The sequence below is a fragment of the Apis mellifera genome, linkage group LG6 (genome assembly GCF_003254395.2).
Source record: "Apis mellifera strain DH4 linkage group LG6, Amel_HAv3.1, whole genome shotgun sequence".
NCBI lineage: Eukaryota > Metazoa > Arthropoda > Insecta > Hymenoptera > Apidae > Apis > Apis mellifera.
Window position 1 is genome coordinate 14487180 of NC_037643.1, and position 13935 is coordinate 14501114.

At 31.5% G+C, this 13935-nt stretch overlaps 1 protein-coding gene across 17 annotated transcripts in view; it reads left to right on the forward strand.

Annotated features, from left to right (window-relative positions):
- Positions 1-13935, forward strand: part of LOC408874 — a 229536-nt gene that overhangs the window by 212342 nt on the left and 3259 nt on the right. For 12 of the 17 annotated variants that reach the window (XM_006570518.3, XM_006570520.3, XM_006570509.3 and 9 more), the window contains 9 exons: positions 1027-1422; positions 1774-1914; positions 1994-2184; positions 2536-2769; positions 3435-3929; positions 4187-4369; positions 4433-4535; positions 4623-4757; positions 5639-9283. In XM_006570518.3, coding sequence (XP_006570581.2) covers positions 1027-1422; positions 1774-1914; positions 1994-2184; positions 2536-2769; positions 3435-3929; positions 4187-4369; positions 4433-4535; positions 4623-4757; positions 5639-5751 — 1991 coding nt within the window. In that variant the 3' untranslated portion in view covers positions 5752-9283. Of the gene's footprint in view, positions 1-1026; positions 1423-1773; positions 1915-1993; positions 2185-2535; positions 2770-3434; positions 3930-4186; positions 4370-4432; positions 4536-4622; positions 4758-5262; positions 5339-5434; positions 5478-5638; positions 9284-13935 lie in introns of those variants that run through there. The other 5 variants (XR_411856.3, XR_411855.3, XR_411854.3 and 2 more) reach the window with 5 other exon arrangements.

A 13935-nucleotide genomic window follows, 5' to 3' on the forward strand; every position in this document is an offset into this window, starting at 1 on the left:
TCTTTTAAATTGAATTAACTAATTAAGAAATATTTATTAAATATTCATTAAATTGTGTCTGTGTCTATTCTCTAAATGAATTTTAGTTTTTAAAATTTTTTAATTGAAAATAAAAATTTAGATTAATAACAAAAGGAAATACTGATATTATTTTTGAAATATTAGAAAAAACAGATTGCAATAAATGTCTGAATATTTTTTATAAATGGACAAGTTTTATAGTAGATATTCTTAATTACAAGTATTGTTAAATTCTAGTACATTCTACTGCTTCAAATGAATTGTTCTATCAAGTTCATCAAAATTCTTCTAATTCTTCTAATTTCATAGAAAATTAAATACAATTCTAATGTTTAAATTAAATAAAAATTTTTAATACATTTAATATTTAATCTTTTAAATTTAATTAACTAATTAAGAAATATTCATTAAATATCAAAATTGTGTCTGTGTCTATTCTCTAGATGAATTTTAGTTTTTAAATATTGAAAATAAAAATTTAGATGATAAATATAAATATAATAAATATCTGAATATTTTTTATAAATAGCAAGTTTTATAGTAGATACTCTCAATTACAAATATTATTAAATTTCAGTGCTTCATCAAAATTCTTCTATAATTTTATAGAAAATTAATCAAATACAATTCTAATATTTAAATTAAAGAATTTTAATATTGCATTTATCTTTTAATTTAAATTGAATTAAGTAATTAAGAAATATTAAATATCAAAATTGTATCTATGTCTATTCTCTAGATGAATTTTAGTTTTTAAATATTGAAAATAAAAATTTAGATGATAAATATAAATATATAAAAATAAAATATATAAAAATATAATATATAAAATAAATATATAATAAATATCTGAATATCTTTTATAAATGGCAAGTATGTATCAATTACAAGTGTTATCAAATTTTCTTTCAAATGAATTGTTCTATCAAGTTCATCAAAATTCTTTTATAATATTATTAGAGAATAAATCAAATACAATTCTATCCCATATTATTACTGTTGCAGCTCCTCAAGTGCACCAGCCGAAGAAGCGGACGCAAAACTCTTGGTTGGAGACCGATCTCGATTCCGGAATAACTTTGGATCACGGTTTGGATTCACCATCGAGTCCAGCGTTGTCCTCGTCGCCCCGTGGCAAGCAGAACGGCGGACCGTATCCGCATTTCAGTTCACCGACGCAGATCAAAGACTCGTCACCCACGAGTCGTCAGCAAGCCAACCTGCAATCGTATCCCCAATCGCCGCAGAATCATATTTCTTCGCTCTCTCCTCAGTTACGCGAACAGATCCATCAGCATCAGCTGAAGCAACAGCTTCTCAAGGATCAGATGCAAGGGAAAGGAAGCCTTATACAAGCTAATGTCGCTCCGTTGTATATAAACACGGATTCTAGAATTCAAGGTGAGAAGGAGAGACAGACAATTTTTGGGGAGAAACTGAATAATCAGCTCTTTTCAAATTCAAAAACTCCAGGCGAATGAATTTTTGAAGCAGAAATTTAACTTTTATTGAAAAAAAAAAAGCATGGATAACAGAGAGTGGAATTTGTTCAGTGAGGAAAGTTTTGGCTATGAATATTGGATTTAAAGAATATATGAATAATGAGTTTTCACCAGTTTATTCTGACTGACAAGTAACGTTTCTAATTCTAATTTTTACCTTTCTATATTTTTATTGCCTCCTTTTTTTGACAATGATTCTTTCCTTCCAATGAAAAATGTTTCATATTTAATTATACTGTAACAATTTCAGAGAACAACAAGCAAGACGGGAATCTGACAAATGGTGCAATTCTTCCACCTGAGTACATTCCACCTCCACCGCCGCCACCCTTGAACGAAGAAGCGTTGCTGAACGATAATTACAGACAGAACGAGGACAACAAGTTTACCGGTAAGCGAAATCAATAACGCAATCATCGGGCTTTACGACAATATAGATTGGTGACTCACTGTAATTGTGTGTTTTCAAGGCTTGATCCACAACCGTGAGAAACAAGAGATTAAGACCGTGCGAATAGTGAAGCGGGAGTCGGAAAGACGGCAAAGAGATAGAGGAGACAGAACTGGAAACATTGGAATTCCATTAACGAACGGGCTTCAGGCGCCCGGGGGTGCGAAGAGATTGTGCGACGATGATTTAGGAGGTTCTCAGAAGTTCGAGGTAATATCCTCGAATCTCGTGCACCACCTTTATCTTTTCCATCTCTTTATCTTTCTCCATTCGATTCTTGTGAATGCTATTAACCTTTTTCTTTTTTCAAAAATGTTAAAAAAAAGTATATTTAAAAATTTAGAAGACAAATGTTCAATAAGTAAAATGATAAAGATATCAATTATATTATATATATTATAAAATGATAAAGATATCAATTTTTTTTTAGAATTTAGAAACATTATTATAATTATTTAGACATTAGAACTTTGTCTGCAAACTCATATAATGTGTCTCAGCAGCGACGGTCAACGTTGTTTCAATTTTATTTCATTCTATTCCCAATCAATTTATTTTTAGAAGGCTCAATTAGGAAAGGTGGTAGAAGAGTCGCCGATGATTCACGCCCAAAGCACAGTCCAGTTGACGGACTTGGACGACGTGCAGTTCCAAAGAAGCATGTCCTTGCCGAGAGGTTTCGGCGGGCAACGGCTGCAACAGCCGGAGATCCATCAAGTTCCGGTTGTGCCTCCTCCTAGAAGCGATAGCATGCACGCCTTGAGAACAATGCTGGCCAGACGTAACAAGGTCAGGGTAAGTAATTCCATTTGTTTCTTTAAAATTATTCATGCGCCAATTAATCGATCCGATGGATCATTCTTAATCATTAACCCCCTTCGTTGATCCATATTTTATCTTCCCCCCCCCCCCCCTTAAATTCTTTTTACGTTCGATTAATTTTTGAAAGCATCATTCATTGTGCTAACAATTTATTATATTTTCTTACGTAAAACGTGAATAACAATAATAAACTTTATTTTGCACGATACGTGTTATTACGTTCACTGTTGATCTTTGATATTGTACGATATTGTTGTATGTTGTGTGAAATTCGCAATATATTATACACGTTTCTTGATAGAAAAAAAAAAACAACAAATCAGACAAACAATTTAATCGAAAACTTTTCGAATAGGAATTAAAATTTTCCAAAAATTTTTTGTCGTTTATAAATAACTATACATATACTATAGCGCGTGGCGATACTATAGATCGGACCGAAAACATTGACGAGCGGCCCAAGCATCCACCCATAAGCACCAAAAGCATCTCGACTATACGCATGATTTCACGTATTTTTATTCTTTCTTCTTTTTTTTTTTTTTTCATTGGTTTCGCCTTTCACCCCCCGACGCCTTATTTTGTTCGGCCCTCCACCTCCACGGTCCGCCCTCGATCGGTATTATTTCGACACGCAGTTCGAAACGCAACAGGAAGGAAGCTCGGACAGTACTTTGTCGCCGTACACGGAGAGCCTCGCCTCGAGCACGCATCTTCCTATCAGCTCGCCAAATTACTCGACCAGTCCGTCCTACAGTCCTAGTAGCCACCAGCAAAATTACACGATCAAATCGAGCCATCATCATCACCACCATCATCAGCCTCCGTACTATACACCGTACAGGCAATATGGCGAGAGTGTTCAAGAAGCGATAAGCCCGGAATTGTTGTCGTCGAGCAACCTAGAAGGTCAGGAGAAAGCTTACGGCTCGTCGCTGAATGTAAACACGCCGAGCTCGCCTCAATTGTCGCCCGTGTTCAAGAGCGAGGCAGCGAGACAGATTATCAAGGAGATGACAGAGAAAAAAGTCGAGGGGCCGAGACGCAGGCAGATCCCTCGCGAGAAAAGGCGACACTATACCGTGTCCAGTAGCAAACCTGTCCTCGACTTAGAGGATACGTTCTCAAAGATGGTATCGTTTCTTTCTTTTTTTTTTTCCTCTTTTTTGATATTTTAATATTCGTTTTCTTTTCTTTTCGCTATTTTTCTCTTGGTGTTTCTTTGTTTTTTTTTTTTTTCATCGTCATCCCAATTCATTAGTTTCTCTCTCTTTCCTTTGTCAATTCCATTTTTCCAACTTTGTCGTGTCCTGTGGCGTCGCTTTCTCGTGTTTCGTTGTCGCGAGTGTGAAATGTGTACGATTTAATGTACGAAGCAACGTTTACACAGGGAATGGGAAGAGCTAGAGACGATCTGGACATGGAACGTGCGCTCAGGCCGAGGATCAACGCTCCGGATGTCGTCAGATCGACTTTGAGCCACAAAGAGTTGAAGTATAACGAGAGCACTATCGATCAACTTTTGGGAACGCCGAATAAGATCGTGATTCCCGAAAGATACATACCCGAACAGGTGGGATAATTTAATTATTTTTCTTCCTCGATGGAATTTTAGAATGATAATTGTGATTCGTAGACACCGGAGTTAACCGCGGAAGAGCAGGAGCAACGATTGAAGAAAGCGGAGGCAATAAGGAAGATGTTGTCTGAAACAACCGTGACCGCGCCAGACGGAAGTGGTATGGATCATTTCACAATTTCATTACATCCGGGTACTTTTTGAACGGGTATTATATGGTTAAATGAATCGTTCATTCTTCTTTCAGACGACAATATTAACATTGAGCAATCTGATAGCTTGAAGAGAAAAGTAGTGGAAGAAAAACGGCAAAGGGAACATATTCTACAATTGAATCAAATTTTAGCTAAGCAAGTTATGGAAAAGAGCAAAATGGTGGCGGGTACGTTGAATCCTGACTTCTCAAAATGCAAATATCCGATTTGATTCATTCTGCATGAATCTAATAATATTTAGTGTATAGTGGTGTGATAGCATGACCAATTTTAATTAGCTTTCATGCCTTCTGCTTATTTTTAGTAGCAGAAGGCTTGTGCTTATTCAATACGTTGTATAATTTTTTCTTATTTGTTGTAATTTTATTATCGGAACTAGAAGAATGTGGCTTTTTCTTTTATATATGTTTACATTTTAAGTTTTATCGCTAGAGATATGATTTAGAAATTGGAATATTTTTTTTTAAGAAAAAAAAAAAAAGAAATATTTTTCTCTCTAGTTCCAAAAATCACAAGATGTTTTAAAAAGAATTTTTCATTGGCATGCATCGTCATAAATATTTTACAATTTCGTTTATACGATTAATTTTTTTTATCGAGATTCCTATTAATGTAAAATATAGTTGTGTCATATGTAGTGAGTGTTGTTTGGATTGTTTATACTGTGTATAGGTAACCAGGCACACTGACTGACATGCTTACTCCATCTTCCCATATAGGACACGCACATCATATTATCGTTTCTCAGGTTTGTTTATATTTTTCTTTTTTTTTTTTTTTTTTTTTTTTTTTTTTACATCTCCCTTCATATATCCTTTTTTCAATTAATTTTCATTTTTTGTAGTGATCCTTTTTTTCTTCTTTTGCTGCACGCTCGTTGGAGAAATGTAAGAAATTAAATTTTACAAATTTGTTTAAATAATTTATGAGTGATATATTTTCAAATATTGTCATTAATGTATTCCTGTTAAAAACTGTGAAATGATCTAAAATAATTCTCCAACGAACGTTTCATGTCGATTCGAAATTAATTCCTTTATTTTGATAGTGAAAGCACTGGCTACCCTTCCTTTGAAGACCGAATCGAGCTTAGAAGACGAGGATCTCTCGCCTGTAACACCATTACCACTATATCAGCAGAGGGAGAACTATTACTCATAAGAAAAATGAGAATAGAGAAGACAAAATCTCTCGCACAGCTGACAAATCTTTTTAGCACAAAGTGAAAACGTTACTGCCAGCCCGGAACAACAGAGAAATCTCAAACATCTTTCTTCTTCAAACATTTTTTGAAATTTCATAAAAAGGTGGTTTACCTGACACTTGCTATTATGATTATATTAACGATTTAAGAAAAAGAAAAAAAGATGTTTTTTTTTTTTATTTGCATCGATATTGTACATAATCATCGATTTAATAAACTGATAATAAATAGCTATCCTCTGGATTGTCGATAAGAATTAGTAATGTAATGGATGTCGAGCAAAATTAGATGAATGATATTTACAGAAGAAAATAGTAAATATCCAAATGAAATTATTTCAAAAATAAAGAAACTTTTAATTTTTTTTTTTTTTTTTCATAGTTCAATCGACTAATAATAGCTTATATTTACTATTTTCTACTTGAAATGTTATGATCATTTAATTGTGACGTCGAGACAGGATGGTTTCAAGTTTCGACTCGTATGAAACTTTAATCGTGTCATTCATTGGATTACTGAATCTATGTTAAGAACGCTTTTAACAAGAAATTTCGATGAATATTCTACTCTTGTACGGTCTTATACAGTTTTTAAACGATAAGCACATATAAAACTTCATCATTATAAAATTAAAGACTTATTATGAGGCCTATATTTCATAATGTAAATGTTGCTCGAACGTAAATTATTCTAACGATATAATATTCTGAGACCATTTATGCTTGACGCCATACTGCCTCGATGTTTTCTCTTCTATCACGAAGAGAATGCTTTCACAAGTTTCTATCACTAGCAATAACAATAATAATAATAATAATAACAATAACAATAATATTAATATTAATAATAATAATAACAATAATAACAACAACAACAATAATAATCATAATATTAATAATAAATTAAGAAACAGCGATCGCACAATGCGGTTTATTTAGAAAATGACTGTAATCGAATTCCTCTAACTCGTATGAATGCTGTTATTTAGGAAAGGAATCAAGTATAATGATAAAATAAATATTCAGGAACATGGTTAATCACTGAGTTCGGCTAATATTAGATAATTTGAGTGTTATTCCAATTTCTTGCTATAATTACTATAATTTGTCAAAAAAAATATTACTTAGATTCTAACATTAATTCTTATGTAATTTCAATTTCCATTTAATCAACTTTATTCTTTTTGTAATTCTTCCATTAATAAAAGTTTCATTTATAAATTACGTATTAGCCGAATTCAGTTTTTGTTTATTACACGAAACCATGCTTTGCAAACTCGTCTTTCAATTTTGAATTTACATTTACATTTATATTTACTAACGTTAATAGCAAATAATTTATTGTATGTATGTATATATATATATATGTATATATTGCAACGAGTTTGGGAATCATCGGTTTAAATTGGTTTATATAAGAGGAACAAATATGTATATTAGAAATAAGATAGAATATAAGGTTGCGTTTACGCTAGGTGCTATGAGCAACGCAACATAGTCAAATAATGAATAAACATAACCTCTAAATAACGATCATATTGAACTGACTGAGATGAGTCATTTTTAGATATAAAACACCGATCGAGGGTATACGAAATTATTGGAAATAAATTCTTCGAACATCTGTGTATACTCAGTGCTTTGTTTTCAATATATAAAGTGTAATGATTGAATCATCAATGAAATGTTCAAAATTATATGTCAACTATCTTATCATAAGAATTTATATTGCTCGTGTGGATAAATCGAATAACACTTGTTCCAATCAAGAATAATCTAACAAGTGAAAAACCAATAAAATTATACAAAATATTTCTTAATATTAAAAAGATTATTCACTCAACTTTTTTTTTATATAAAATCTCTTACTCAACAGAATAACGATAAAATGTTTATTGATAAAAATATGTGTTATCATTGAAAGTCTGCTAATTATTATTAACTATAAAGGATAATTATACATCGTATGATCGTTGACAAAAAGTGAACGTGAAATTTAACATGATATTATTATATATTCTGCACGTTTGATCGGTGTTTCCATCCATAAATTGCTCCAATTTCAACACAGTCAAATGCATATGATTTATATGACTCGCTCGAATCATTCGAGTATTCTATTCGACACTTTTATTACAAACTTTCTCGTACAGATAAATGCATTTGACTCGATGCTGAATCACTCGTAATTTAAGAAACACGTAACACATATGTACGCTTTAGAAACGTCCTATAAACAACGCGTTCTACTTTCGCTACTTTCAACTTTTCGAAGTAGCGTGTATTTATGTTTTTTCTAAGGTCGTTTCTCGTATTATTTAACGAAGGGAGAAGAATAAGCTTTGAAGAAAGTGCGACTAGATAAGTTATGTGATAGGAACTTAGATGCGTGCAACAATCGTTCGATGTCGGAATCCATTTAATGGAAATCGATTGTCGGCGTGATCTTCGATATAATCGAAACTTAATTCTTTGAAGCGATAATTGAATTAATCGCAATTATTATTTTTCTTATTATCGTAAGATTAAACAGTTCAGAACATTCTTCCAATTTTTTTCCTGCAAATATCAATTTTTATTTCTATCCATATTACGATAAAACAAATTAGAAAGAAATAACCTAGATAACAACGCTTCAAAGAATTGAGATACAGCATTTAGACGCGAAGCGTCGCAAAGATGGACGAATGTTTATATGCTATCTTGCACTGTTGTAGCCTGTTAAAAAAAAATCGTAGAACGTTCGAGCGAAATTGAAGTGTGCCAAATTATATACGCAAAAGCAGATCGATCGCGAAACACGGCGACTGCTCGTCAATTAAAAGAGAGAAAGAAAGCGAGAAAAGAGAAGGATGAAACCAGCTAAGACTAACGCTCAGCACAAAAAAAAAAGTGAGGTTAAACGTAAGGATCTTCCCTCGACGACTGTCAAATACCGAGAAAAAAGGTATCTCGTTAATCATGCTAATTAAGAGATGCGATTTCTATTATATGAGAAATTCTGTATGGTCCACAGGCATCAATGTTAGAAATAATTTTTTACGATACGATGATCCGTGTATACGATGTAGGATGAAACGCACGGTGAAATCCAACGATCGTATCACGATCACTCCTCTCGAGATCGGGAAGAAGAGAGTTTAAACTCGCGAGGAATGGCCGTTTAGCGCAATCGTTACCATCGTGCCCTTTTTAAGAATTTTCCCTTATCGGATGGACATACCACCATCGCGAGTAAATTAAAATTATAAACATCGAGGGTTCGAGAAAAAGGAAAGAAACGACGATGCGTGTGTTCATCGTGAAAACCTCGACATACCCATTGGCCCTATGGTACCTGAGAAACCAGCTAATAGGATTGCTTTCTGCGGTTGCCACTGCGCCATTAGGGTAGAGTTTGAGCGAGAGAAATAACTATTGTAAAAGGAAACTACTGTGGAAACAGGAACTGTTATTGTTACACGAATAAAATAAAATCCATATTACATGAGTTTGGATTGTTCATTCATCTTGTTCCTGACTAAATTTCACTAAATTGCTCTTCAAATTTTATCTCAAGCAATTCCTTGATTCTTTTATGGTAATTTTTTTTTATGGAATTAATACACATTTGATTTGAAGGCCATGATGAAAAAGACACATCTACATTTTTTACAGAAATATTTTGCAAAATGCAGATTTTATTAATAAATCTCAGATGAAAGTTTCTACTTGAAATAACCTTGTTAAAGGTTAATATCAACATCTATAGGAAGGAAAAAAATGAAATTTTTTTTTAATTTTGTTAAAAGTAAACAGAAGCAAGATTTCTTACACAAACTTAAAGTAACATTTACAAAGGTAATGATTTTTCATTGGTAAAATCTATATATAATAAAATACCTTTATTAAATGATTGATAATTGTTAATCTTCATCTATCTTCATTTCTTTCAATTCCTCTCAATCTTAATTCAAATGTATTGAATAAAATATAACCTTGGGTGAAGAAAAAGTTGATAAAATTGAAATGAACAAAGGAAGAAAGGGAGTAGAATGGAAACAAAGGGATCTGTGATGAATGAAGAAGAGAAAAAAGAAAAGAAGAGATGTGAAGCAGTGACGGATCGTGATCGCCCCTCTCGTTGTTGACGAGAGGCAGAGGGTCGACGAACCAGCCAATCGTGTCAGGCCCCTTGCACCTGAATTCTAATGAGGCCCACCTGGGTATATATGAGAGCTTAACCTCGGTCGAGGCAACGATTTTTCTGAGTTACTCGCGGAGGTGAGTTCTTCTACTCTCTTTGCTTTACTCTCGACTCTCGTTCCTCTCTGAGTCTCAGTTCCTCTTTGTGTCTTCTTCAGAATCGTCCTCTCGACTTCTTCTCGCTCCGTCCACGATTATTGACAATGCATCGTGATTTCCATTTCTTTTTAATTCTCTTGGTGTTTTCTTGGTGACTTGCTTCCCCGAGTGACTTGACTATCTTCTGTTGAAAATTTATTATTTTCATGAGATTTCGAGGTAAGTGTCTTGAATTTATTGAGAGTAAGATTATTAGGTATTTCAATTAATCAATTGAATAATCTTTGTTTTAGCTGGATTTACTCTTTTTTTTTTTTGATTCTCTTTCAATTCTTCTTGCTGGATCATTGATAATATGACTTGTTCGTTCCTTTTTTTGGTTTTAATGTTTCTTTTGATGACTTGCTTCCTCAATGACCTATCTTTCTTCTAATGAAAATTTATTTTAAAATTTTGAATTAGAGTTATTAAAGTTTAAAGTGTTTTAATTGATAATGATCGTTAAATAGTGTTTCTATTGGTTTTGTTTTATCTCGTGACATCTCTATTTATCTCAATATTTCATAATTCTTGTTCTAAATATTGAAACTTTATAGATTATTATTGTAATTAAAATTGTTATTTCGATAACTATTATTAAAATTATTAACTATTATTATAAATATATTTTATTATAATTATTATAATTATATTTTTATATTTATATTTTTATTATAATTATTATAATTATATTTTTAGAATCGTGGAACACGACATACGAGTGAAAAGTTGATTGGAAAAAAGTTTTTTGAAATTTTTATGAAAAATATTTATCTCCTCATAATTTAAAAATTCTGAAAATTAATTAACAAGAAACGTTTTACAATGACCTGTTTTTCCATTAGAAATATTCAGAGAAAATAAACATCTAAGAATTTATTTTTCAAGAGCAAATCAAATATTTCTATACGTTGTATAGAAAAAGAAAAAGAAAAGAATTGGCAAATTTCAATTTCCATCTTAGATCATTAAAACGATATTTGTACGTGGTACGATGAAATTAGTATCATATCTTTATTATTCATATCTTTATTATTCATCTTTCAAATGGTATTTCTTCATTTTTTTGTCTTTTTTATCGAGTTGCAATTCAAAAGTAATTCCTAGATAGAATTTAGAAAGATTTAAGGAATTAAGATTTTAAAGACTCTAAAATTATCTTCCATCATCGCACAAAATGACGATTGATTTATTAGTTAGAAATCTACTATGATATTAAAAAAAATGAAAAAGTCATAAAAAGTATTAAATTTATTTGTTGTGAGAAAAATTTGCTGAATAATAGAATTAAATTAATCAAATTATTATTTATTAATAATAAAACAATAATTATATTGCTAACAAAAATGAAATATTAAATGAAATATAAAATAAAAATTTCTGATTCGTTTTTTTTTTATTATCTCTAAAGAAATTTTAAATATCCAATCTTTTTTTGTATGTGTATATACAAATACTTATGCTTACATTTAAAATATACTTATAAAAAATTCATTTATTCTTTCTTATTTTATGTAAAAAAAAAAACATTGTTTTTAAATGATATTATAGATATATATATTTATACAGAGTCCAATTAAATGGTTGGATAACATATATATTAGATAAAATATATATAATAGATAAAGAAGCAATTTATATCGATTGATATCGAAAATTAGTCAAAACAAACATTTATCGAATTTTTATTATTTTTATTTTAATTTTATTTTTTTTGTCTGCCTTAATCGAATTACAACAAATTGCATCACGCATCGAGTCGAGGATCTAACATAGATAGTCGTGTCCCTGTTTGTTTATAGAGCAGGAAGAACCTCGAAAGTGTGTGTAGAACTAACGAAGAATATCGAAAGCGAACTGTTCGATTCATTTCTTGAATATTGATTCGAGATTGTGTCTATGAATTGAAACCAATGCATAAAATCAACATTAGAAATTATATCCAGAAGCAACATTGCAAATGTTTTTTTTAAATTTTAATTTCCTATAACTCTGTCATCAGAGAGACATGTATAATATCTTTCGATTTTCGATATTTTCTAGAAATCGATCCGTATCATTTCAGATAAAATTCGTTAGAACGCCAAAAGAAAAGAAAAGAAATTTGCACAATTTTCAAAATTTTCCCTTCTTCAAAACTATTGCAATATAAACACGATTCTAGATACGACGATTCTAAAAGGAAAAGATTAAAAGGATCGACGAAACGTTTAAGGTTAAGTTAAAGTTATCATCCCGCTGGAAATAGAGATCTCACGGGTCCCTGAGAGGGCGTGTTTGTATTCTCAATGCAGCTCAATAGTAGTCGAGGGATCCGATGCAGCCGGCATTTTAATTCGCAGCAACGAAAAAACCGCGGCTCCCACTATCTTCCTTTATTCTCGCAGCCTGAATCATTATCTAACTCTTTTATTTCGCGCGAAACTTCTCAAATCCCAAGGATAGGTCTTTGATCCTTCACCTTTGTTTCTCGTTTATCCTGTAATTCTCTTCCTGCCTCATTTCGATCGTTCCGTTAACTGGCGCCTCTATCGGAGACAATGAACTGGAACCAATTTATTTAATCTTCGGTCGATATGGACGGAGAGAAAAATAGATTTTTATCGTCGGAGAAATTATCTCTTCTTTTATTCTCTTGATTCCTTCCTCTCGTATAATCTTTTTTTCTCGTTTAATCTCGTTTTCTTCTCTCTCGAAATGTGTTAAATGTCGAATCGAATTGAGGAGAAAATATTCTTTGTTTGAAAAACTTTTTTGCTTCGATATTTTCATGCACGTATTATATATTCGTATTGTTTGCAACTCGCATCACGATCGAAATATTTTACGAAATATTAGAAATCAAATCAATTCTCGATCACTATAGTTAAATAATTATTAAAGAAAAACAAAATAAAAAGATGAAAAAGATGTTTTTGCCATCTTCTAAGAAAGAAATATAATAAGTTCGATGTAAATCCTGTTACCAACGAGAGGTGTTTGGGTTTTATTTTTACGGGAAAGTGAATACAAATCGATCGAAATTTTTATATTGCAATTTGGCCTCCCCAACCAAAGGGTTTCGTTTTATGAAAGCAATTTGATTTCGCGTCGATTTTTTATCGAGCTGGGACACGCACAAAATATATGTATAGTATATACATATACATATACAACTTTTATCGAAGCTGGATCGTTGCGTGTATCGAATTCGAGAATTCTCGTGTGTTCGAGAATTCCCGTTGCAAAGGTGCTTGAACTTTTAATATTCTATGTCGCTTCTTTGGACGCAAACTCGTTTTCGTTTCGAGACGAGCAAAATGTCGGTTCGACTCGATATAGATATGAAACGATAATGTAATATATATATGATATTATAAAATAACGATAATAAGCGTGCAAAAAATTTCAAAAGAAAAAAATATTCTATTTTTACACGTACGAGTATACGTATTGTAAAATTTGCTTGAAATTAAAATATCATAAATAAAAAATTATAAATCATACAAATTTTTTTCGTAAATTTTAGTATAAATATTTTCGCGCAAATATATGTATATTTTTATATTTCATTCTCGATATTGGAAAATATTATTCATAAATTAGACGATGAAAAAAAAAAAATGTGAACATAAAAATATTATTGAAATTCTGTTCTCTATTTTGTTCTCTACAAACCGTAAAAAAAAAAAACTGATAAAAAGGTAATAGAAAAGCAATAAACCAGCGGAGCGCATAAAATCGAATTTGACGTACAACTTTACACTATTCAATTTCCAAATGAGATTTCTGGAGTGGAGGGGCGAGTCCAAGATCAAGATCGAGGAAACGATCGACTTG